This window comes from Pseudopodoces humilis, chromosome 4 (assembly GCF_049639895.1).
Source record: "Pseudopodoces humilis isolate 2021_Gansu_Grassland_sample_001 chromosome 4, ASM4963989v1, whole genome shotgun sequence".
NCBI lineage: Eukaryota > Metazoa > Chordata > Aves > Passeriformes > Paridae > Pseudopodoces > Pseudopodoces humilis.
Genome location: NC_142203.1, coordinates 43779696 through 43804644, shown reverse-complemented (window position 1 = coordinate 43804644; position 24949 = coordinate 43779696). Strand labels below are relative to the sequence as shown.

General features: G+C 38.0%; 1 protein-coding gene across 3 annotated transcripts in view; it reads right to left on the bottom strand.

Moving 5' to 3' along the window:
* Window positions 1–24949, bottom strand: part of SLC24A2 (solute carrier family 24 member 2) — a 105140-nt gene that overhangs the window by 37714 nt on the left and 42477 nt on the right. For all 3 annotated transcript variants that reach the window (XM_088054248.1, XM_088054246.1, XM_088054247.1), the window contains exons 3-4: window positions 12437–12475; window positions 11299–11407 (exon numbers count right to left, since the gene is read on the bottom strand). In XM_088054248.1, the coding sequence (XP_087910374.1) occupies window positions 11299–11407; window positions 12437–12475 (148 nt within the window). The remainder of the gene's footprint in view (window positions 1–11298; window positions 11408–12436; window positions 12476–24949) is intronic.

The window sequence follows — 24949 nt, the reverse complement described above, 5'->3', positions numbered from 1 at the left end:
AAATTCCTGATTACCAAGACATTATATTGGAAACCCATTCTCTGCCTTTACATATTTTTAATATGACCTCTGATTTGCACTTATCATTGTCATCATGCTGAACAAGATGTCCTTTTTTATTTGCATTTTTTAAAAAGAAGGACAAAAAATAGGCCAAAGGAATTAGAGGAATTCATGTAACAACATCAAGGAGCACAAGGATGTCTTTACTGTTTTTTCTTCTGGACATCATGGTTTTGAGAAAATTTAATTAGATCTCATCCATAAACAGAAAAAGTGGGCCACTTTAAGAACTTTTTTATATAAGTTGTAGTAACTATCCAAAATAAACTGGAATCAAAGTTTGATTTGATTTCAGCATTGGTGTTAGATTAGGAACAAAGATCTCTTGATGCTAAGAACTTGTGAAAGATCTAGTGAAGATTAACATTGCAGGTTTAAAATTACAGTCCTAACCTCTAAGAGATCTTCAACAAAAGAAAATGCCTTTGTACTTACACTATTAGAGGAAAAACACAAAAGATCCCACCAACTGAAGGCTAACAGGAGTAGTTAATTTTAAAAAGAAAGAAATTTTAGAAATATTTTTTTTTTAGTGAATCTCATTCTGATTCCTAGCACTTACAAAGTTCATAAACCTCTTTGCTTTCTTACTGAGTAGCTATACTCCATCTGGGATAGACAGGGACTGCTGCAGGAGTTTGTATGTAGTATCATTGCAGAATGCAGAAGGGAGAAAACCAATATTCTCTTAAAAAGTAAAATAATTATTCTCCTACTACATCTGGATAATCAGATGCTGTACCCTGTATTTTCACTTGTGGACCTTCCAGCTGCCAGTCCTTCAAAAATGGAGGCCTTGACACTGAGCTGCTTCTGTGAAAAATACAAAAAGGTCCCTTTTGGATATAAGTAATACAGTTTAAAATTGCTTTGAATTTCAGAATTGCACCTTTTTTTGCTTATACTACTACCAGTAATGCTTTAATGCTAAATTAGTAATGCTTAGTAATCCTAAACAAATACAGAAAATAATATAAATGAAGCCTTTCAAGTATTTGGCTATTGGGCAGTAAATTTGGAGTAAATAAATAATTCAGTACTTTGCATATCTGAGCTCTAATAACACATGTGATCACCCTTCATCTTGTCTTTAAATTGCAAGCCTTCTATTCCTGTTGTCTCTCCTCATGTGTCCTTTCCCTGTTTGTTTTTTTTTTTTTTAGGTGTTTTTTCCCTGAAAATAATTTCATTAGAGTTGTCTGCTTTTATATAATTGGTTTATTGCAATTTTATCAAGTTGGAGTGTGAATAGAAATATAACTAAATTTTTTACAATCATATCAGTAGAGTTCTGGGCAGCTTAAGATAGTGACAGCATCCAAAAGCTAGATCTACCCATTACTTTGTTCTTAGTGCAACATTTAAAATGAAAAGTGAAAAATCCACTGTTTTCATTCTATACCATATAACAAATACTCTCGTGGTGACAAAAGGAAGTTTGTCAGGGTTTTAATTGCTATGGGTTAAGAGCAAATATTTTTAAGGAGATAGTCAATGACATATGCAATGGAGCAGAAAGCAAATTAAATTACTGTTGCATGTCATTCCCAGATTTTGATATTTTTAGGTGATTTTATTTTTCTTAAATTAAAGAAAAGCATGAAATTGCTTGTTCATGAGAGCTTTGTTTCTTCTTCCCTCATAAGATACCTTTGTTCAATCTGCCATCTAATCTTGATGACAACTGCCAAACATTCTCTATAATGTAGTAAAACCAAGAGACAACTAATACAACGGAATTTACTTGGCCTGGATCAAACATAATTCCTGCTGACTTTAAAGATAGTATTTATCTTCAAACAATTTTCAAATATTCATGAAAATAGGAATTCCAAGGTGTAGAAGTGAAAACCTCATTATGCTGATGATATTGGGAGTTCAACAACTGATTCTAGTGGGATGAGGATTTACTTGAGTGTCTGTTAGGCCAGGCACTGTAGGGTCTGGAAACCTACAACTCCAACCGAAAAAATTTCATCTCTTTTGCTTTCCAGCATATCCAAGGAGAATAACAGAAGGACAGCATGCCTTCCTTTCACTAGCCAGTCATAAAATCCAACCAACCTGTGGATGATGAAGTCATCTGTCATGTACAAACTGTACTAAAGGGAATCTCCCACTTTCAGCTTCAATGGAAAGCCCCTCACAGACACTACTATTCCCTGACCTGCACAGATTTATGCATTATTTATGATCTTTGTTGTTCATATTTTTAACAAAGAAATACTGACTTTGGAAGAAACTTAAAATGAAGCTAAAGTCATTAAGCATGCAAATACATAGTCAGGACAGCTGTACCCTGTGCTGGGATCATGTTTGTGTTTAAATATTTATGTCTTCCTCACATTCTCTGTAGGAAACCCCAAGAGGAATACGCTGTCTGAAGAACATCAGGGCATCACTGGAAAATATTATGGAGAAGAGAAACAAGAATTCTGCCTGCAGTGTACAACTTGAGTAGATTACATTTAAAACAACTAATCAGGGCATGCAGAAATAAATTGTTGTGAAAATTGACAACAAAACAAACACATGGATTATATTTTGGATTCAAAACTAAATTAAAAAAGTTTCAGAAAACTTTCATAATTTAAATTTTTCCACCTACAAAGATCAACACTGATTTTAAAGGGAGATCTATGCTTCAATTTTATATAACTAGAAATTCTCTCAGTGAAACTAGTACAACAGTGAGTTGTGCCTTCCCTATGAATTTTGGGAACCTCTGAAGCAGATGTGACACATCTTGCTACAGAGTTGGAGAGCATTATAAAAAAGAGCTGAATTTTCCCACTGAACTGCCCCTTCTGAGAGAAATCTGCAAGGCCTTCATTGCCCATGAGTTATGTTCAACAAAAACACAGTAAATTTTTAATATATGTGGGTAGGATAAAATTTGCAAGCCCACCCACCCTATAGTCATGCAAGTGTAGACCTGTATCGGCGAAGTATGACAAAAATGCAATGGTTCCTGTTTGTAAATGTAATAGACCCACTCAGTAAAATAATTCACTTTGAATGTCTACTTCTTTGATTGTTACTATATATTTATGATTGACCTATAAAAAAATCAGCTGAACCAAAACCTCATAATAAAATTCTCTTCACTAGCCCGAGATATGATTTTTCTTTATGCCAGAATCACACATTTTTATCGACAGCTCAGGTTTCACAGTTCTTACAGTGACATTTATTTCTGTATGTTACGTGGAAGTTTGTAAATACAACTGAAATCCATTCTTGGCTTTGAAGTCCTCTTAATACTGGAGGAAACACCTATATAACTTATCTCTCTCTCTTTCTGACAGATATTAACTAGGCTATCTAAAATACTGTCTCTGCCTATTTAAATAGATGTGCCCTTAGCTGCATATAACCCATATGCATTTCTACTCTATGTATGATGTTGCTGACTGTGGTAGTGTGGGATGTTTGATATTGGAGACACTTTTAAAATACTCATCTCATCAACATTATCACGGAATCTCAGGTATCTAAACTAGGAACACATTTTTGGTGGTCTCTACTTGAATTGAAACATAGTGAAAGGTGAAAGAAGACCTTGCTGGAGAATGATGTGCCTCATTGCTTCACCTATCTCATTTAGCTGTTTGAAAACTCCCCCAGGAAAAAGCTTTCTTCTTGCTAATGTCTGTGTGAAGGGTCATGCCACTGAAAGCTAGGAAAGTGCCACTACAGCAAAGGTGATCAACAGCACCCTTAGGGTGCTCCACAAGGAGAGCACTGCCAGCAGGTCAAGGAGGTGACACGTCCTTCCACCAGCACTCATGAGTCATGTGTGGGTGCTGGGACTAGTCCCGGGCTCACCAGTACACGGCAGTCATAGACACACCAGAGCAAGTCCAGCATTGGGCCACAAAGATCATGAGGGGACTGTAGCACCTCTCATATGAGGAGAGGCTGAGAGAGCTAGGACTGTCCAGCCTTGAGAAACGAAGGTTCGGGGATATCTTATCCCCATATATAAGCACGTGATGGGACAGAAGGAACAAAAGGGAACAACTCTTCCCTCAGAAGTGCCCACTGACAGGGGAAGAGTCAGTGGAGACAAACTAAAAACCAGAAAATTCCATCCAGATGCATACTGGGATGATAGGCAAACATTGAAATGGGTCTCCCAAAAAGACTGTGGAGTCTCCATTTGTGAACACCTTCAAAATATGTCTGGAAGGTGTCATAGTCAACCCGCTGGAGTTGATCCTGCTTGAGCAGGGGATTGGACTAGCTGGATTCTGTAATGCAAGAAGTCCCTTCCAACCTACATGAGAAAAACCACACCAATTTTATGAAAGCTAGATGCATAAAAAGAGTATGAGTATCTGCCTGACATGACACTACACTTTGAAGGTCAGTCCAATTGTCCTTTTCACTGGTTTACCACCATCATGTCAGACTGAATTACCACGGGAAGGAGTTAAAGAGAAGACAGTGTAATAATTAACAGCTACTAATGTGTATGCGAGCCTGGCAGGAAGCCCCCATCTCCTCTGGCAGAAGTCCCTTGCAAACATTTCAGTCTGCAGCTGAGGAGAGCCAAAATGGTCTGAGCACTGTGCTGAGAGTACTGTTTTTCCTTGACAGAACAGAAGAGGAACCAAGGACAAGCTGGGTAAGAACAAGAGTGCAAGAAGAAGAAGAAGAATGCTCAGCTTCTTTGCAGGCCTATAGGCATGCCTAAAGGATGCTCAAGAATGATGAATGATTTAAAGCAGAGATAGTTAATAACATATGAAACTACTTTTATTAGTTTTGTCTAGTTTTGCATATTTCTCCATGTTAAATAAAACACTTTTGTGTTTATATAGTTCTGAAGATTTATTTCTTCTCTGGCATAGCCACACCTTGAGTGCTGTGTCCAGTTCTGGGCCCTTCAATTTGTGAAGGACGTTGAGATGCTTGAGCACATCCAGAGGAGGCAACGAAGCTGGTGAGGGGCTGGGAACACAAACCTTGTGAGGAATGGCTGAGGGAGTTGGGGTTGTTTAGCCTGGAGAAAAGGAGACTCAGAGGTGACCTTATCCCTCTCTACAACTCCCTGAAAGGTGGGTGTAGTCAGGTGGGGTCAGTCTCTTCTCCCAGGAACAAGTGACAGAACGAGAAGACACAGTCTTAAACTGTGCCAGGAGAGGTTTAGGTTAGACATCAGGAAAAATGTCTTCATTGAAAGAGTGACTGGGCACTGCAATTATCTGCCTAGAGAGGTAGTAGAGTTACTGTCTGTGGAGGTATTTAAAAAACAGACTGGGCATGGCACTCAGTTCCATGGTTTAGTTAATGAGGAGGTGTTAGGTCACTGGTCTATGATCTCAAAGGTCTTTTTGAACCTAGTTCTTTCTGTGACTCTATGATGCTGTGATTCTGTGATTCTGTGAAGTGCACTGAAGTCCTGCAGCATCACAGAATCAAAGAATGGTTAAAGTTGAAAAAAGACTTCTGAGATCCATGTTCTGGAGATGAGGAAAGCGGAAGTGCTCAGATTACTTCAGCCATGCAGGAGCTGAGCATTACCCATGCGTAGGTGTAAGCTGAGCTGCCTGCCTTACTTCTCTGAGGATATCGCAAATGAACAGCTTCAAGCAAACAAGGTTTCCAATGGCACCAATGGCAGTGAGCACAGACATGATGGTGCAGCTCACCTATGTCATGGGAAGAGTAAGAACCTAAGATTTTTGCAAAATGAGACAAAAGCTGGGAGGCTGCTGAGTAACTGTGCAGGCAAGGGTTACCCAGCCTGTCTTTGGGGTGAGCTAACAGTACCGCTGACATGTAAGAAAAGTATTGAAGTAGCAGCAGCAAATGAAGCAGAACAGTTTGCAGTGAATGGAAAAGTTGGAAAATTCTTAAGACCAGTATGTAGGAACACAACAGAATCTATCAAGCAATTATAAATCATTCACTACTATGTCAAAAACTCTGAGGATTCCTTTTTATTTTCCTGAGAAGTATGAATGCATGTTTTCTGGTTGGTTTTTTTTTTTTTTGTCAGAATAGTGACAGTACTGTATTTTTCCATGTTCAGTGAAGTGACAGAATTGTAAGCTCAGCTTTATGTAACAGAAGGTTACTTCTCTCACCAATAACACGCACCATATTTATATCTTCAAAAAAAAGTACAGCATATAAGACAAACGATTCATTTTCTGCAGAATTACATCCTGTAGTTTTCCATTTTGGAAATAGGACTCGAGATGGGAATAGGAGAAAATTGCCAAAGATACCTACTTCTCACTGGGGACTAAGCCATGACAGAGATTTATATCACACTCATTTTCATGCAGAGGATGGTATTTGCATATGAGTTATAGCCTTGTCACACAGGAGCAAGAAAGTCAGCAACTAGCTAAATCCTCGCTTGTGGGAGATGTTTTGCTGGCCTGTGGCACCTTACCAGCAGGCAGAAAAGGAGTGCTATGATAATGAAAAGATCTCATTCCTCCTCTGTCTTGATAAAGCTGTGCAAGAAAAACAATGTAGCACTGCTGCTCTAAACCCTCACCCCAGTGCTGGTATTTTCCTTTTCAACAGGGCTGCTGTAGAAGCCTCCAGAGAGAAAATTCTCCCTCCACACTCCTGAAGGTATCATTTTTAAAGAAACCCTGTAAACAACTTATAGGAAGAAGGTAGGATTACTGCTCGTGGCACACTTTCATAAAAAATACTTACCATCTTATTCTTGCCTTGCTCCCACTGTGCAACAACAGCCATTGTCTATTAAAAAATGTAAAGAGGTCTTTGTAGAACCTAGGCTTTCATAACCTAGGAATATCCTTTTCAAAACTAGGACAAAGGTATCTGAGGTACAGGACTCAGGAGAAAACAGCTACAAATGATCAGTGATTGTCATGATTTATGTGCATGTTGCTTGGATTTTGGATTGGGGTCTGACCAACACAGCAGGTCAGATGATGCCATCCTTACTCATATGGGTAAGGTTGTTATGAACAGACCAGCTGGATTGCCAGACTAGCACTTAAGCAGAAGCAAATATGGCATAGGATTTCCTGGGGATTAATGACTGGCTGAGAGTTGATGATAACCTGAAACACAGGCAGTCATTAATCTTAATCCTCAGGAAATGATCTCTATCAAGGTCATTATTTCTGTAATAAGATAAATGCAAACAAAAACCTAATGTCATATAGATATTTATATTTTTAATGAATGATGATGCCGCAACTGTAAAGTTCATGTCCCATTAACAAGCAACCTACACATTCACCTGTTAGAGTGGCTGAACTCTTATCTTCTTAGAAGCTTTATGCTGAGACCAAGATATTGAAGGGGAGAAGCCTTCCTTGTCTAGACTGTTAAATCCACAGCATGACTGCACACCTGCCTGAATACAAAGAGCCAAATATCCAGCAGCTCCCAATCATCTCAGATATCATTCATCTTTCAGGGGTGGGCTGAACACCTTGCAAGCCTACTGATTCTGGAGAGCTTACAAGTTGGCTTTCACAAGACAGACAAAAGCCAACCAAAACCACATTTATGTGAAAAGGGAAAAGGAAGGGCAGGTTCACAAGTGTGTAATAGTGTATTGGGACTGCTCTGTTTATCCACATTTTGTGGAAAGTAAATCCTACTCTCTCATTTCTTGTGATCCTATTTGCAATTAAGTGCATTTTTAAGATGCTTTCAGTTGCAGCAGAAGTTGGTTCTGACTTGACAAATGAATTATTCAGAAGTAAATTTGATGAGCTGGTTTTCTATAAATACACTGAATGTTAATGCAATAATAATGGTGTGTAGGTCAAGCTGATCTTTTATAGTCACATGGCCTGTTTATACACTCTATATTGCTTTTGCTACCAAGAAGATGCAGATGGGACTTCTCTGTCACCCTTGCAAAATCTGCACAACTCCAAATGACAGAGCAGTGTGTCTTCTGATGCCCCCATTTCCCTTCTGATGCCCCCATTTCCCCTCCAATTATTCAAGGGAATGTAACAGTGATATTAATGACTTAAAGAGAAAGAAAAGCTGGATCTCTCATCAGAAAATTAGAAATGTAACTTCTAAAGGCAATATTTGATCTAGAAGCCCTCAAGAACCAAGAACAGAGCTCCCCGACTTAACCCATGCTTTTCCAGCCACTGAAAACACAGTTCACTTGGCTGTGACAGCTGCAGTGCTGCTGGTGCCTGATCAGGAAGTGATCTGACCAAAGGACCCAGAAGTCCAGAAAGACAGTGGGGCCTGAAGAAGCCATCTTATGGGAGAAGACTGAAAGAAGGTGGGTGCAGGTGGATGAGATCCAGTATGAGGAAGGCAAAGAAGTAAATGCTGAGAAATGGGGAAAAAGGAAATGCGACATGGAGGAGGATGACGGCGTCAGGAGTACGCCCAAATGCAGGGGGTGCCAGAGTCCCCGTGTGTGTCTTAACTAACTATGATAGACACCCTTCAAACTCTTTTTCTGTGAGACCAGCACTTTTTAATGCTTTCATAAACTGTTCTTTTTCTGCAAATCCAAAAATTTCACCAAATGATGCAATTTTTTTGACCTATTGATCTAAGTCATCATCTGGCAGAAATACTGAAGAAATTTAAGCTGACTAAAGTAAGACTGAAAGATTTTTATTACATCTTTCTGCTATTCCTTTGAGTCTGACCCATACTTCTATCAAATGATTTGGAAAAAGCCCTTTAGTCTCACAGGTCAGGCAGCAGGTCCATAGTCATTCATTACATGAGTGCAGCGGAGCTAATTTTCTTTACCGACACAAAACTCAAAAATGTTGTTTTTTTTGGTAGAGGAAAAGACATGTAAATAAATTGGAGAGAGCAACATGGGCCAGAGAAGGCATCAGGTAATCCTTTACATTTCTACATCTCCCCAAACAATGGGTTTATACAGCAAAGGACTCCATTTCTCAGACACTTTTAATAAATACTATTTCCTTCAATTTGTAATAATTAAATGCTATCAGCTTAAAAAATTAGCTGGCAAAAGACTCTAAAAACAAAGATGATGCACAAATTTGGTTCTCCAAGGTCATTATACACAGATTAAAACATGAAAACACGGGGAGAATCTGGTAGGTAAAATTCATACAGATCCAAGTAGATAATTAATACTGCATATGATAGGTACCCACATCCATTTTAACACATACTTTTTAAGTGAATGTAAGATTAAAATACAATGACATCCAAATTTATTAACTAGTATTACCTTTCTCGACCAGACAAAGTATTTACATCAAATAAAGAAACCTTTTGTTTCACAGAAGTTTGCAGAGTAAGCTGAATACAGAATAATTAATATGGACACTTAAAAGCTTAAAATCTCAGAAAACAACATGAGTGTGTTCAGTGGAGACATCCAATACTGCTCATGTTTGCCCTCCAAACTGCCTACAGTGAAAAAGATCTTGAAACCCAAGACTCTACAAATGAGGTGGTGCCTCAGAAAAGGTTAATAATGTGCTACAGAAACATGGATGCATTTTTCTCAGATTTTTCCTGCGGTTGTAAGTCTGTTTATAAAAAGCTAAAACCAGAGTTCCATGTCCAAAAACAAATTATTGAATGAATTGTACTTTCATGCTCTCATGAACTAAAACTTGAATTCTGTAGTCAGCAAAAGCTTGAAATGCTGTCTTCTTTATATATATTTGCACATACACAGGCTATTTTCCACCAGTTTTTTGGCCACTTCTTCATGAAAGTTTTGCATTAAAATACAGTAATTACTGTAGATGTAGGTAGATTCTTTTCCCCCTTTGTAAATTTAACCCAATGCGTTACTTTTAATGAAATGTCCAGATAATGAAATGGCTACTGCCTTGCACTTACTTGAAAGCCATGACATTATTTCTATTCCCATTTTTTTTAAAGAGTATTACTTCCAGGACAAATATAAGACTTTGGAAAGAAAAAAATCTGTGAACAGTGAAGTACTATGTGTGAAGAAACCCTGAAGAAAATGTTGCTGGATTAATTTAAGTAAGATTTATGCACTGTAAACACCTGTATCAATCCACAGTGATCTCCATCATTTTACTGACATAATGAAAACCAGGACTGAGTTACCTGATAAACTTAATTATAAGTAATACCTAATTTTCAGAAGTGTAGCACTATTGTCTCTCCCAAGATGAATTTCAGATTTCAAACTCCTTTTGTCCTTCACTGTTGTGAAGGGGGAAACCTCTGGATCACACTACACAGTGCAAGCTTACTACAGCAGAAAAGTAGACAGCTCTAAATACTGAACAAGCTATGTATGGGAAACAAGTGAAATAAGCTTGAGCAATGGAAAAATACCTGAGAGATGATCTTATTCTCAATTTACAGTAGGTTCAAATTGTGCTCCAGTCAACAATTCTAGCTTTCTTGTAGTCTAGTCTTCAATCTGTCATGTATGCTCGAGTGAAGTGCTATACAGTTTTTGGTCACTGAAGTTTGAAAGGTCTGTCAGTAATGTTTTAGGTCTCTTTAGTCCTTCCCTATTCCTTCACAAGTGCTATTTCTCAAGACATCTATTACTGCAGCAAGAGAAGTCCCACAGACACACAGACACCAAATAACACATGGCCTTGAAGTTTTTTGGTTCTTCTACGAGAATCCAAGAGTCAGATCATCCCACAATTACAAAGCCCATATGGTATTCCTGCCAGCTTCTCCAATCAAAGAAGTGGTCTTCTTGCTAATTTGTCAAAGAAATAATAAATCCCACCACGCTTGGATAAAGCAAGTAAACCATTTACATACACGTAACACAGAGGTATGTTGGCTGCATTTTTATTAATGTCAGCATTAAACAACCTGAAGTCAAATCAACAGAATCTCATTCTTTTCTACAGTGCACATGACAAAGTGCACCATTTTGACTTTTTTTAAAAATAAGATCAAAATCAGGGAGGAAAACAAAAGAAAATCTTTATGAAAGTACAGGACTATATAGTTTGTGTAACTTTTACATTGCTGCTGAAGCCAGAAGAGAAGAGAATCAGTAGTTATGCATCAACCAAATGACCAGTTTTAATTTCACTGCAATGAACATGTTTCCTAAGTCGAAAGTGTTGGTGGGAGTATGTATATCACACCATAAAAGTGCAGAACTCTCAGAAAATCCAGACACATTCAGAAAAGATTGATGAAAGCAAGAGAAATGCAAAAAATAGTTTCATGGTGAGAAAGGAAAAATAAATCATTTGTTTGCTTTTGCATCAGGAAAGCAAAAACAATAAAAATTAATAGGCATACCTTCAGCAAGTGGGTCAAGAGTGTGAATCATGAGCTGGAAGATGCTGTTCCTCATTAGGCTGTTGTGGAGAGATGCAGAGCTTCCTCCTCGCTGGAGACGTGGCTTGGTCTAGGGTAAAAAATATTGTGAAGAATTTAGGGGGTTTTGTTTTTTGTGTGGAAAGATGTCTGAAACATTATGAATTAATCTCACACCTCACTGCACAGTGAAACATTTTGAACTATCGCCTATAGCAGATTATGTTAAGCCACAGGCTTTATCACCCACTGTCATAAATATAGGCAATTTCTCTGGAGGGGATGGATTGTCAGAACAGCCATTAGTCTCAAAGGGACTCAGGAAAAAAACAGGGCAAAAAGTGTCTGTCTTTGTGAAAACTCATAAAGTGCTAAGAAAATGAAAACCTCATACTTGCATCAGGAAGAACTAATAATGTGTTTCTTTGCAGAACCTTTTGTTTGAATCACTGAAGTAAGTTCTAATTTTTATTACTTCGGTACACTGCAAATATGCATGTATGATCAAAACTACGGAGAGTAAGTGCAGACAGTACTCTTTTTTAATGGCACTCAATCAGAAACATGCTCCTCACTTTGGCTCAATCTACTGAAGTCTCATGGCCAAAAGAGACTGAAAGTGTGGCTAGGCAGTGCAGACATCTACAGCAATGAAACTAATGTACAAGTCTCTTTTGCATGCTTGTAATGAAATACAAAACATACTCTGAGATTCTGCTCCCCATGCAATTGTCTAGTACAATAATCGATGCACTGCATTTATCTCATAGAGTAAGACTGTTTTGTGGCTGTTTTTTTCAATAAAAAGGATAGTGAGAGCCAACAGGCTACTGACTAGAACAACCCTGAAATACAATTAGAGGGAAAAAAAATAACTCTGAAGAAAACAATATTTGGCAATAATACACGGATTAATCTTTGGTATCATACACATACAAAATGATTAATTATAGAAACCAATAAAGAAGATTAATTCACTGCTTTATGTTTGGAAATACAGTAGAGGAGGAGAAAGAAATCACAATAATTTAAAAAAACATTGATGCATGTCAAAGTAAGGTAAAGCTTGCCTCACCACCCCCCTGAGAAACAAATGCTCAGTTGCATAATTGCTGCCTACCGTCAACGTTTGGTCATCCTTGTCTCCAGCATTAGGTGACTGCATGAATGGGAAAAAGAACAAAAAGAAGTGTCAGATGGAGCACATAGGGAATGGAAAGGCAGTAGAACATCACACATGTCTGATCCTATGAATTATGTTGTGACAGATTTTTGAACCACTCAAGGCATCCTACTGATCAAGTAAATCAGAGTAAATTCACACTGCAGTGTGCAAGCATCTTTTAATCTTGTCAGTTTCTTGGACAGGAAACTGTTGTCATTTCAGGGCCTGGCACAGCAGCTGGGCTGCAGATCACAATGTTCACTTTATACAAGTATCCTGTAGAGCAACTAGTTTGAGAGAGTGAAGATAGAAGAGTAAGGGCAACAAGAAACTCAGGATTGACCAAACCGAGCACAAAAGAGTGAGTTCCACAAAAAGCCTAAAAAGGAGTAACCTCGGTATTTTGCATGAAGAGACTAGGCAAAGAAATGAAAAAATATATTTCAGTTTAACCACTCCCTACAAATTACCATTTAGCTCAAACTGGCAGCTCTGATTAAGGGCAACGTGGCACACACTGCCCTGCCATGAAGGAAAATGAGACTCTGAATGGGTCTTAAATTATCTTCTCCATCTCGAGGATTCTTTTTTACTGCTATGTAATACACAGAAAACAAATTACATCACAACAGTTCTATGGAACAATGTCTCCCATTCAGTTAAACCCAGTTTTTGGACACACATCAACACTAATTTTTTTGACTTTTGGGTTAATTAACCTTGAAGGTTAAGTGGAAGCTATGAACAAACACTGATGACAGAGCAAATATCCTTTACGTTCCATAATAAATACAAGAATAATGAGAACCGAACTCTCTGTCAAAAATGTGCTGCTACAGCTCTGAACCATTAACTCAAAGAAAGATAATCAGACAACAAGAATGTCTTTGTTCTAATAAAGGAACTAACTGTCACCTCTAAAATAAATCTAAATTTGTATGAGAAAATAATAGGAAAAAAGTTTTATGCTGCATTGAAGAAAACTACCACAAAAAAAAGTCTGAAGGAATAAAACTAAAATGAAACAAAAAAGAAAATATAAAATCTGTACTCTAAAAGGTCATTTTAAAAATAGATGTGTCTTAGAAAATGTTGGCCTAAGGTGTACATATATATGGTTATATATTATACATATTCATGCATCTTTCAGATATAAACCCATACAAATGAGCAAATCCACAATTTATATGTGGGTATTTTGAAGGATCTTCATGGAAAAAAAATTCATATGACAGCAAAATTTGCAAGAAAGCAAAAAAGAGAAGCTGCGAAAGCTTTTATTGTCTCCAAAAAGAAGCAGTTTAGGGTAGTTGAGTCCTAAGGATCAGTGGTTATAGTTATAGAAGTCTTTGATAGATGGATGAATGCACAGAACTGGTACTTGATTAGAAGTTTAAAAAAAAACATTACTTTTTCTTTATACCTTGATTTTCTGAAGATAGGAAATCTATTTTTTTTTTTATTTTTAATATTGAAAGATATGAGAATTGGTGAAACTGAGTAAATTGTACTTTCTACCTGACAAAGGTCAGAAGACTATCACTTTTCAAAATTTCATGTTGAAGGAAACACTTCTCATTTACTTGAAAAATAATGGGATGAAGCTAAAAGAATGCATAAAACCAGCTAGTTGATAATTTGCACCATATAATTTGATTAGTAAAAGATAATTATATAAAAAAAAGAAAGAATAATGAAACACATTTTCTATATGCGTTAAGGAAGCAGAAGTGTGAAATAATTTAATTATTTGCCAATACAAATTGGGGCATACACCATGAAATGGATTTTTAAAATTATTTTTTCCACACGTGATTAGCCATGCAATTGTTTCTGAGTTGAACTTGCCAGTCGAGTTAAATTCTAGCAGAAGTATTCAGGACAATTTCAAAACCAGGAATGTAAACAATAGTTTGACATTCTGGTGATACTAAATACCTATATTTCCTGGATTTTATTCTGGAGTAACAATAAAAAAACCCACCTTTAAATAACATCTTAAACTATGGCAGTGAAAAATTCAGTTGTGTTTCTGCTTACAGTATTGGATGGCATTTTGACTGCACCAGGATGGAAAAGTCAGAGTATTTTACTATTGTTCACAGCAAGTTTTGAACATGGTCTTTGCTATTTAGTTTTGGTATCATATACTGCATGGGAAAGTATCTTAAAGTATCATTTTTTTCATTGCAGAAACATTGAGTATTCAGGTATTTTATGCCATCTTATTTTGAGACAACACTTAAAAACTGGTCCAGTTGGTGGTGTTTCTTTGCACTGGGAGTGAATACTGCACTTGTGGACACGCTCAACCATGACATTTAAAAGAAAATACACGTTTTTTGTAAAGATAGGTTTGTTCTTAAATCATGGCAACTGTTGCATGTTAGTTTCCTTAGGATCAGAAAGAGATGAAGGTTCCATGTCTTATATAGTACAAATATTTCTGAAGGTTTTACTAGTGAAAATTATCTTTTGCAATTTTACACTTTAACTTCTTTAAACCATGAATTTATTATGATTCTGCAAAGTGAAAAAAATGCATTCTAGCATACCTTCCTATTCAAAAGTATTTGGGGCACAATCCATTATCATGTTTTTATCAGAATTATAAAATGACTAATCATTAGACAGATGACTAATTTTTTTAGAGAATTCATGTTAGTTCTCCCATGCCCCATCGCAGGCCATCAGAATTTGTCCATCCTTCTGCCACCATCAGTGATCATGCATTCAAACTTGCTTCAGATGAGCTAAAAGTCTTAAAAGACTTTGTTTCAGGAAGAATACATAAAAAATATCTACTTGCTATGGAGAAATGTTTTCTGGTACTCTTTTCACACATCTCTCCTCCTCAGTGACCTAAGTCCATCAGTGATTGAGCCTGACAAATTCCTTGCCTTATTTGGGAACATATGTTGTAGAAAACCAGGCTTCTGAGTAATTCATGCAGGAGGTGATGGCTCACTAAGTGCCTGGTGAGTCTACCAGAGCTTTCCTTTGACATAAAGGGCATCATGAAAGTCAAAGGAGGAGCAGAATCTGTAAAGAGCTCTAGGTATTTGACAGAGCATCCCTGTTAGCAAAAGGTGGCTAGTAACTTGTATCATCTGTTAGAGTGTGTAGTCCACAGCCAGAATCAGAGAGCTGACTGTCCACAGCAGCAGTTGTTGCTGTAATTGAAGCTTCCATGTTAAAGGTTCAGTAACCAGAAACAATCAGTGAGCTGGACTGCCCATTCTCTGAGAAATGCAAGCTGTCAAACAAAAGCAAGTAAAAATGCAATGGGATTTCAACACCCTTTCTGCAGAGTGGGTTCACATCTCTTTTCTACCTGATAAATATTTTCCAAATATAATAATGAAAAGCTGTTAAAAATCAATCAATCAATCAATCAATCAGTCAATCAGTCAGTCAGCTTTTCTGGGAATAATGGCATTTAGTGGTGTTTGTTGGTTGGCAGTGTGGTGCTAAATGCAATATGATATGTCCAATTATTGTATTATATGAGCCCAGACAGGAATTTGCGTAATTGTCTCAAGATGCTTTCTAGCACAGGACTTCTGCTGCTCTCTCTTACTCCTGCTTTAGAAAGTGGCATCTGGACACAGGAACTTTACAGCTGGTGGTGAGTCACCACTTGTCAGTCCTCAAGTAAATTCCAGAAGATAAGTTTTCTTGGAGAATATTTCTAGGATTCTCTAATCTTGCACTTAAGGGCTCCTAGGTTTTTTTGTTAGACTGGACTGCAGAAAAATGAGATAGATTTCAAAGGCAGTCACTGAAGTCAATCTAGTTAACATAAGACTTTATTTCTAAAACCAGTATCCTAAGGAGTGCTAGTAATGCAACTGGAATTGAACCATTCCACATTTCTTTGAAATTACATGGTAAGTCAGATTAAGACATAACTAAAATTCCAGCAACAAACACAGATAGGCAGATTTCAGAAATAAGCCTAATAAGCTTAGTGAGGGAACCAAAAATGAAAGTAATACTTCATCTAGTTCTCTTAATACATAAATTATTGAATTTTACCAAATTAGAATCCCCTAGACCTCCTTTCTGTGACTACTCCAAAACAATCCAGAATTCTAACCTTTACCTAGATGGTTGGCTGGAAAGATCAAATCCTAGTGGTCTCGATTATCTTAAACTAAAATTCTAGGTATCCATGGGAATAAAAACTGGCCATCACCACCTGCAGTACCTCTGTCAGTGGGGCCAGTACAACTTTGTAACTCATTACCCCACTCTCTAGACAATTTTTGTAAAAAAGCTGCAAGTAGCTGCAAGGGAATACCTCTGTATTTAAGCTATAGTAAGACACTGCTTAGACATCAGTATCTGAATCCATACTGTGAATTAACACTGCATACAGGACCTTGGATCTTATTTAAAATACAGGAAGAAAAAGCTTTAGTAACCACATTGTAGAAAAATACACTAAAGTTCTCTTTCATTTTGCCTTCTTTCTTCTTTTCACCTTTCCCTTTTCTAAAAGTAAAATAAAACAGGGAGTTTTACCTAAAGAAACAGACCTCTGTATTGTTGAAGAAAGTAAATACGATTCACAAAACCACATCCAAAATTAAAGTGAGGTTGTAGAGTTGCTTTACTCATCAAAATGAAGACTGTATTAAATTAGAGGTTGAACTTCCAAAGACATTAACCTGGACCACCAAAATGGAATATCTGGCTCCATTTACAACAGCTTTTTTAGAGGCACCAAGTGTGAAAGTAGTAGCTCTGGAAAAAGCAAAATGGCTTTGTTAATTCAGATCAGTTGTCTCTTTTACGCCAGTCTGTCCATGCAATTACCCAATGTGCATACACATAGTGAATCCTCATAAATGTTCAGAAGAGATGCATCTTAGCTGATTTGAGCAGTGACAAATAGATGGTGTAAGCCATCAGTTGCTAAATCACATGCTGAAGTTAGGTCAACTGATTTAATTCCAGATATCTGTGTATCCCACTGAGTGAAATAAGGCTCTCTCTTCTAGTCAGACTGTATAACCAATTATATGGTATTTAGTTCCCCATCATGTGTAAGGAGGAGTCTGCCCCATGTCTCTTACCTTCTCTGAACTTGCTTAAAGTCAGGTATCTTTGGCTTAGGGTGGCAATGTAATAGCTCAAGCTTAGACTTCATGAGTTTTTAATCACCTTAGTGTCAAAAGTAATTATGCAGTTTTAAGTTGTCCCTCTTATCCCCATTTCAAGACTTACCAAAGAAGTCACCTTTTGCTATTTTTTGACTCAAATAATTTAGCACCCACCACAGCACTGTATGTCTATGTAACTTTCAGAAGGGGAAAAGAATCCTTAAATAAATAAATAAATAAAATCTAAATCTATGTACTTAACAGTCATTAGATACACATGCAGAGAACATGTGTTCACAAGCGCCAGTTTAAGTACTTCAGTATGGATTTATGTGGCTAACTTTAAAATACATGGATTTAAAGCCTTTAATATGCTGCTACTTCATCAACAACATTACACGAGAAAGCACTAGTGAGTGCTCCAAGCATAAGCTCTCAAAACTTAAGAAATTTTGGAAGTAAAATCACCTATGAAACAAGAAGCAAATTGTAAGGAGGGGACTGGGAAGGTTCTAATCTGAACTGCAATTGCACCATAGAGACTACTGACAGGAAATGCCTGCTCTTCATTTTTTTGCAACTCAATTAAACATGAGTGGCTTAGCGAGAAGCCAGCAAAAAAAGCATTTCCTGATACTTCTCCTTGCCTAAATACACAAAGGATCTGCGACAGATAATGGAGGTTTCAGAGTTTGCCTTAGAAGTGGTCACAATAATTCCCAGAGGGAAAAATGTTTGACAAATCTCAATTGTTGCTGTTGCTATGCTGATTTGCAGCTCCTGAATAAATTTCACTGCAGTCTGTTGGCTGTATACTGCAGTGGCTTCATCACACAGACAAAAAAGCTGCAGTTTCACTGCCTTTCCACCTCTAGCGCCCTGGAGATCCTGAAGGACAGCTCCAGCTGCAGAGAAGAAACCAGCCAGCGCAGCCCATAGGGAGGAAATGCTGAATCAGCACATCCTCAGCTGCCCTCGTTGTGTCCCTGTTCCACCAAGATCTCCTCACTTCTCTCGTCTTGTTTCATGGCTGTCTTTCCCCTCCAGGCGACCTTTGTGTTACCAGGATCTCAGCTGGCAGAAATGCCTGACTGAGCCCTCCAGATAGTGGCTGCAGGAAGAATATAAGCAAATGTATGAGGGGCACATACAATAATGAATGACACTGGGAAAGCTAGCTGAGTGCTGCTGGCAGTGGATGTATCCCACAGTGTTAGAAAGGGACAGAGAACAGAATGCAGAGCACTGGCCAAAGGGAAAACCTTGGCTATCCTCTGGGACCCCCTCTCCCATGAAACAGTGATAACATTTAAAGTGGTCTAACTCACACATTAAAAAAAAAAAAAAGAGAGCAGGGCTAAAGGAAAGTATCAAAAATACAGTTGGTATTGAGGTACAAACATTTCAAATAACTGTGTTTCAAAACATACAATCATCATCTCTGGGAGCTTGCTGGCAGCTATGTGCTGCAGTAACATAGGTATCAGTTTTACACCAGTAATAGGTAAAATCTATCAGTCAGTTTCTGTTCCTCCATTTCCTCATTCATTAACTAGGAGTAAAGACACTATTTTGTGTCTAAGTTTATAAAGAACTTTGTTCTTATGGAGAGGGCTGATTGCTTTAGGGGTAGGTTACTGGGTATGACTGCCCTCTCCACAGCAATTAACTGTGCTCTTTTGGGTTTGGCATCTCCTGCTGAGCACAACATAGAGGTTCATTCCAATAAGCTAAAAAGCAAATCTTCTTTGAGAGCAGCATCTCCAATAGCTATAGGTAAAGGCTCAAAATGTACTTCCTACAATGCTTTGTTAGCTAATAAACATTTAATTTTTTAATCTTTTTGCACTATTTATGTCTCTAACAAATCTGAACCTAGGGGTTTACAAAATTATATAAGAATTCATGTAATCAAAACACACAGAACACTAATGCTTTTTACATCCCATAGGATGTTAGACTAATTCCTGAACACAGTAAGAGGGAAAAAAAATGAAAAAATGATGGTTTAATTTTTTTATTCATCCACTAACTGGATTATGTTACATGTTCTCAGTTTTACAATGTGAAACTAGACATCATGTCCAAGACAAAGTATTACTAAAAGAAAGTATCTTAATTTTACCTATTTGACTCAACAGTATTTCAGGCTCACTGTCCTCCTAACTACATTGAATACCATCTGCCTCTATATTTATCCTTCAGATAACCATTTTCAGCTTTTCCAACGCTGCCTCTTAGGTCCTTCTTATGAAATGAAATATGAAAATGCCATCTAAGGTTTTGTCTTATACCTGGTGCAGGGGTAGGAAGAAAATATTTTATGGAGAAATAGAGATTAAATTTTACAGAAGAACCTGCAGATAAGAAACCAACAAGTGTGCCCAGTGGAGCTGTGGACAGAAAAGCAAGTCAGATTTCCAAATTTCATCTACAACCATAAAATAAAACAAAAAAGTTTTCTTCAGTTTAGGAGAAGAAAAAGAGGACCACGTTAACTTCCGTCTTACTCTGATTTTGACTATTTTCTACAATGCTCTGCTTGGCATTAAGATGAAAGAGATCAAAGATTTGTGGCTCTGAAATCAAGAGCATCCCTGTGTGCTGAGATTCTAGAGACCACCACACGTGCTCTGGACAATGTTCAGTATGCATGTGCCAGGTTACTTTTAATTCTATTCAAGCCAAGAGATGGAGCCCATGCAGAAAGACCTAAATGATACTGTTCTTCCTAAATGAAGGGTTACAACCTTCAGACCTTAAATCAGACCTCCCCCATTTTGGCTCTCACTGTCTGGATCATCAGAAAAATTGTGTTCTTCATGGCATAGCCAAGGATAGAAAAAAAAAAAATCTTTGTGCTCACCTTCCTTAATCAGTTTGCTATTTCACACTGTCTTTTGCAGTACTGATTTGTCCCTACAACTATGACCCAGATGCCTGCAGGGAAACAATTGCCTGTGCAGAAGCTGTTGCTCTTCCCTGCAAAGTCTGGTCCTCCAAAAACAGCTTCCTAATTAATATTTAAGCTAAACATCCAGCTTCAAAGATAATTCCCTTGTGATCAAAGAGGACAGGCACTGGGAAAAGCAGATGTGCTGGAGTTAGGAAGGACTTACATGGATGTAATAGGAGACCATAGCTACGGGAAAGCCAGAGAGAGTTCATGAAGTAGTGAGGGCAGCAGCCTAAGCAGCTACTGATGGTACTGAGGTCCAGCTCTTAGCTGTATTTCACCTCTTTATCCCATTTACAGCCTATGGAAAAAGCATTTCTTTACCTGTAATAACAGGTAAGGTGAAGCCAGATGAGCTTCATGGCAAAACATGAAATTTCTCTGAGACTTTTCTGAGAAATGTTATTTTGGACACCAGCCAGAATAACAATCTGCAAGGTCTTTCAATTAGCAAGAGAAGGGAAACTCACAGTAACTCCATCCATCTTTTATGTAATTCCATTCCACTACAATAAAATTTAAAGTCTGGTATCTCTAAGTCTGCAGTCTCTAACTGCAGAAGTCACAAGCACAAGACCATGCCATTACCCCCAGCTGGACGCATCCTTTTAGCCATCAGTTACTCCCCAAATGCACAGTCTGCTTCTGTCATAAAATCACAGAATCACAGAATATGCTGAGTTGGAAGGCATCCACAAGGATCATCAAGTCCAACTCCTGGCCCTGCACAGGACACCCTAAGAGTCACAGCATGTGCCTGAGAACACTGCCCAAATGCTTCTTGAGCTCTGTCAAGATGGTGCTGTGACCCAGGTAGCGTTTTCCACCCACCTCAAGGTAAAGAATCTTTTCTGAATATCCAATCTAAACCTCCCCTGTCACAACTTCAGTCCATTCCCTCAGGTCCTGTCACTGGTCACCAGAGAGAAGAGATCAGTGCCTGGCCCTCTGCTTCCTCTTGAGAGGAAGTTGTAGATGGTGATGAGGTCTTTTCCTCTCATGATTATTCCCCAAGAACCTGTATCTTCATTGTATCTTAGACTTTCCTGCTACCTCTTTTTTTCTTCTATCTGATTGGCAAGCACATCACACAATGCCCACGGAAACCCAGCCCATTAGGAACATTCTGCTTCAGGGACAGGCGCACCTCTGTATCTGAGAGGGATGTCCCTACTGTTTCAGCTATCTGCTTTCAATAAGAAGTGTGGTCATAACACTCTGCACTTAGCAACAAGAGGGCTGTTACATCCCACTGCTTTCAGTATCGCCCAGCCCAAACAGTCCTTCTTCAGTGTAAAAGGTACACTAAATGGAAGGACTGGGGAGAGTTTTTAACAAAAATTATACCCTTACATTGAGTGAAGTCACCCAAGACAGAAGGGATTTGAAACTAAGAGCTGAACTTGCATAGTGAAGCTGGGCCCTCATAATGAAATAGACTGGGTATGAATTCTACTAAGACAAATAAAAATGCTTTCTGAGCCTTAATATATCCATTTGCTGATTATTTAATAGCCAGACTCCAGTTTCAGTGGCTACATTCTATGCATGTTTTTGGCTTTAACATCCCAAAATAAATCTGTTTCCAGGTAGTGCACACACTCTTGGATCTACAAAAATCTAGCTGGGAACAACCTAGTTCCCTAGGATACAATTTTAATACAATTAAATTAGTCATGTAAAGAAAACTTTTAGTTAAGGCAAAACAGAAATCACTATATGCTTTGCAGTGTTAACCTGTCTGGAAGTAATCAATAAACAGGAAAAATCCCATTGCTATGAATCTACATGTTTCTAGCTCAACATGATTCTGCAATCACACTGCAAGCATGTAAAAACTTCAGCGAACAATGCACATGATTCTTTTCGCAATATTCACCTGAGATTTGGATAATTGCAGTCTGTTTCAAGGTAAATTGTCAGTAAATACGGTTCTTTCATGTGGGAGTTCTTTCATGTGAGTATCCAATCAGGATTTTATGAATTTAAGTTACATTTTATTATATGGGGTTCCATACATGGTCTTTTACATTAAACTTTTGTGTTTATGATGCTGACCAAGAGAGTCAAAGGAATAAAAGAATTTGAATCTTGTAGAGTCATCTTTCCATTTGTAAAAGGGTGTGTGGACAGAATGAGGAGAAGCACGGATTAGAAGTCCCGAAGTCTGTCTGCTTCCTGTTTGTTTTACTGGCAGTTTTACAGTAGACATCCCTGTGTATGTACATTTGTAATATGCTCCATAAATAGCACTCCTGCAGTTGTGCTGTAGATGTCAATGGCAATACCTGAAGCGTGCTTGTTTTATTAAAATATTTTTTTTCTTTTTGTTCAAAAACATGCTTACTGAAAGGGACAGAATCATCAGAGCTATCATTGTTCAACTCCTGCTAACAGTGTTTTGTGTGCAAACGGAACTTTCCTATTTACAATCACAGAAATCTCCTCTCAAACCAATAATGTTTTTAAATATTTTAGTTAAATCTGAATTATCAAAACCTTTGCATTCTGGTTCACAGAGATTTAGCAATTACACAACAAAAATTAAGAAGATCAGGTAAAATCATAATCTTGATAAAAAAAGCAAGTACGGGGGACACTGGCATATGCCCCCAGATCAAAACAACAAAAAATACTGTCTCAAAGTCATATTTCACACCACTCAGAATTAATTTCATGGCATTAGCATAAAACCAAATTAATTGAGAACAGGATCTGATTGTGCATGCAGGAAAAGAGGTGATATTTATTCCACAGCATGCTGAAAGAAGGTGTCCATCTCATAGTTTGTTAGATAAAAAGCAAAAATACCGTGAAAATAAAAGGCATATTTTGCAATGCAAATTATGGTTTTATTATGATTATAATGAAGTTTATCTGTAGGATGTGCTCCTATTTCACACCTTTTCCCAGACCTTTCCGAACAAGGGCTTTTGAAGTCATGCAGTCAGGCTCTACACAGACCCTGCAGATTGCTGGGGTTTTGTCAGCTCAGCCTGGAGCCTCACCAAGCAAACAGCAGGATGCAAAAATGTGAAGACTTTGGTGTATTTTAAAGTCACAAGTGTCTGACACACAACACTGAGAGCTGGGAAAACGGAGGGCTCGACATCGACTTACTTACCCTAACAAGCCAGATCAAACTGCGTTGATGATCTGGAGAGTTCAACTGCTCCAACAAGAACAATTGCCTGACTATTTCTGCAAAAAGCGCTTTAGTCACTTCATATCCTACCTATTCTAGTCAGCTCTCACAGCAATGGCTGTTTAAAAAAACAATTAAAATTGCTATTAAAATTGCTTTCCCAAGGCTATAGCAAATCATGGTGAGTTGTGCTAGTGTTCCTCCCTGATAAAGGAATTCCTGGCCACTCCCAACCGCAGCATCCAGAGCGGCTTCACACACCACCAAGCAGTCACGCTGCGGCTCAGCCATGTGCCACACCACTCACTGCTTTCACTCCTGGCCTCCACCGCAGTCAGAGTCACAGGCAAGTAAGGACAACATTATAAACTACTCTCTGAGCTCATTAAAGGATGGCAAAGCAGGAACTATAACAGGATTCCAACCCTTTTGTGTCTCATTTCTAGCTGAAGGCTTGTTCAGGTTGGGTATAAACAAGAGCTGCTCCTGTCTGCTGGATTAGTAATGCCATCTGTGAAAAAAGGACTGGAGAATCGACCTGGGTGATCGCAGATTTTGTCGTACTAACAGAATCTATCACAGCATTTCCAATCCCTAGCAATCTTTTGGGCGCAGCTAGAGAATAGCAAAATACTGATTTGCATGGCAATGACTTGTCATTTCACCAAAGACTTTGGAAATAAAAGGCAACATAAAATCAACGTTTTGGTACGCCCTTTGGAAAAAATGTTCTTTGGATTCTTATTAGTTCTGTAGAGAAGCTGCATATGTTAATTCCACTGATGGGAATAAATTGTCTAACACAACTATACCAGCTTAATTTGTAACTGTATGTAATACAAAAGAATTCATTATTTGGTTTAGGCCACATTAAATGACATGGTATCTTGGATGAAAACAAGGCAAGAGATGGAAAACTAAAACAGACAGGACTGCTGCCAAGACACAAAAAGCACAAATTTTTGTGTGCCTGAATAAAGGGTGCTACGCACAGAAACACAGAATCAATGCTTTTCTCTTACCTATCTTCTTATTAAACAAAAGATCAAATGACTCCCTATATTTTCTGTCTATAATGACTTTCTTTTGTCCCTAAGAATCAATCACAGACCCATGGGCAGGCTGAACTCCAACCACTGATTTTTGGGGGAAGGCATTGATTTATGTTATGTATCTCTCAGAAACACAGGACAAAAATCTCCCAGAGAAATGTACCCCTGCTGGCTAAATTTTTCTAACCATGACTTCCCAAGGAAGAC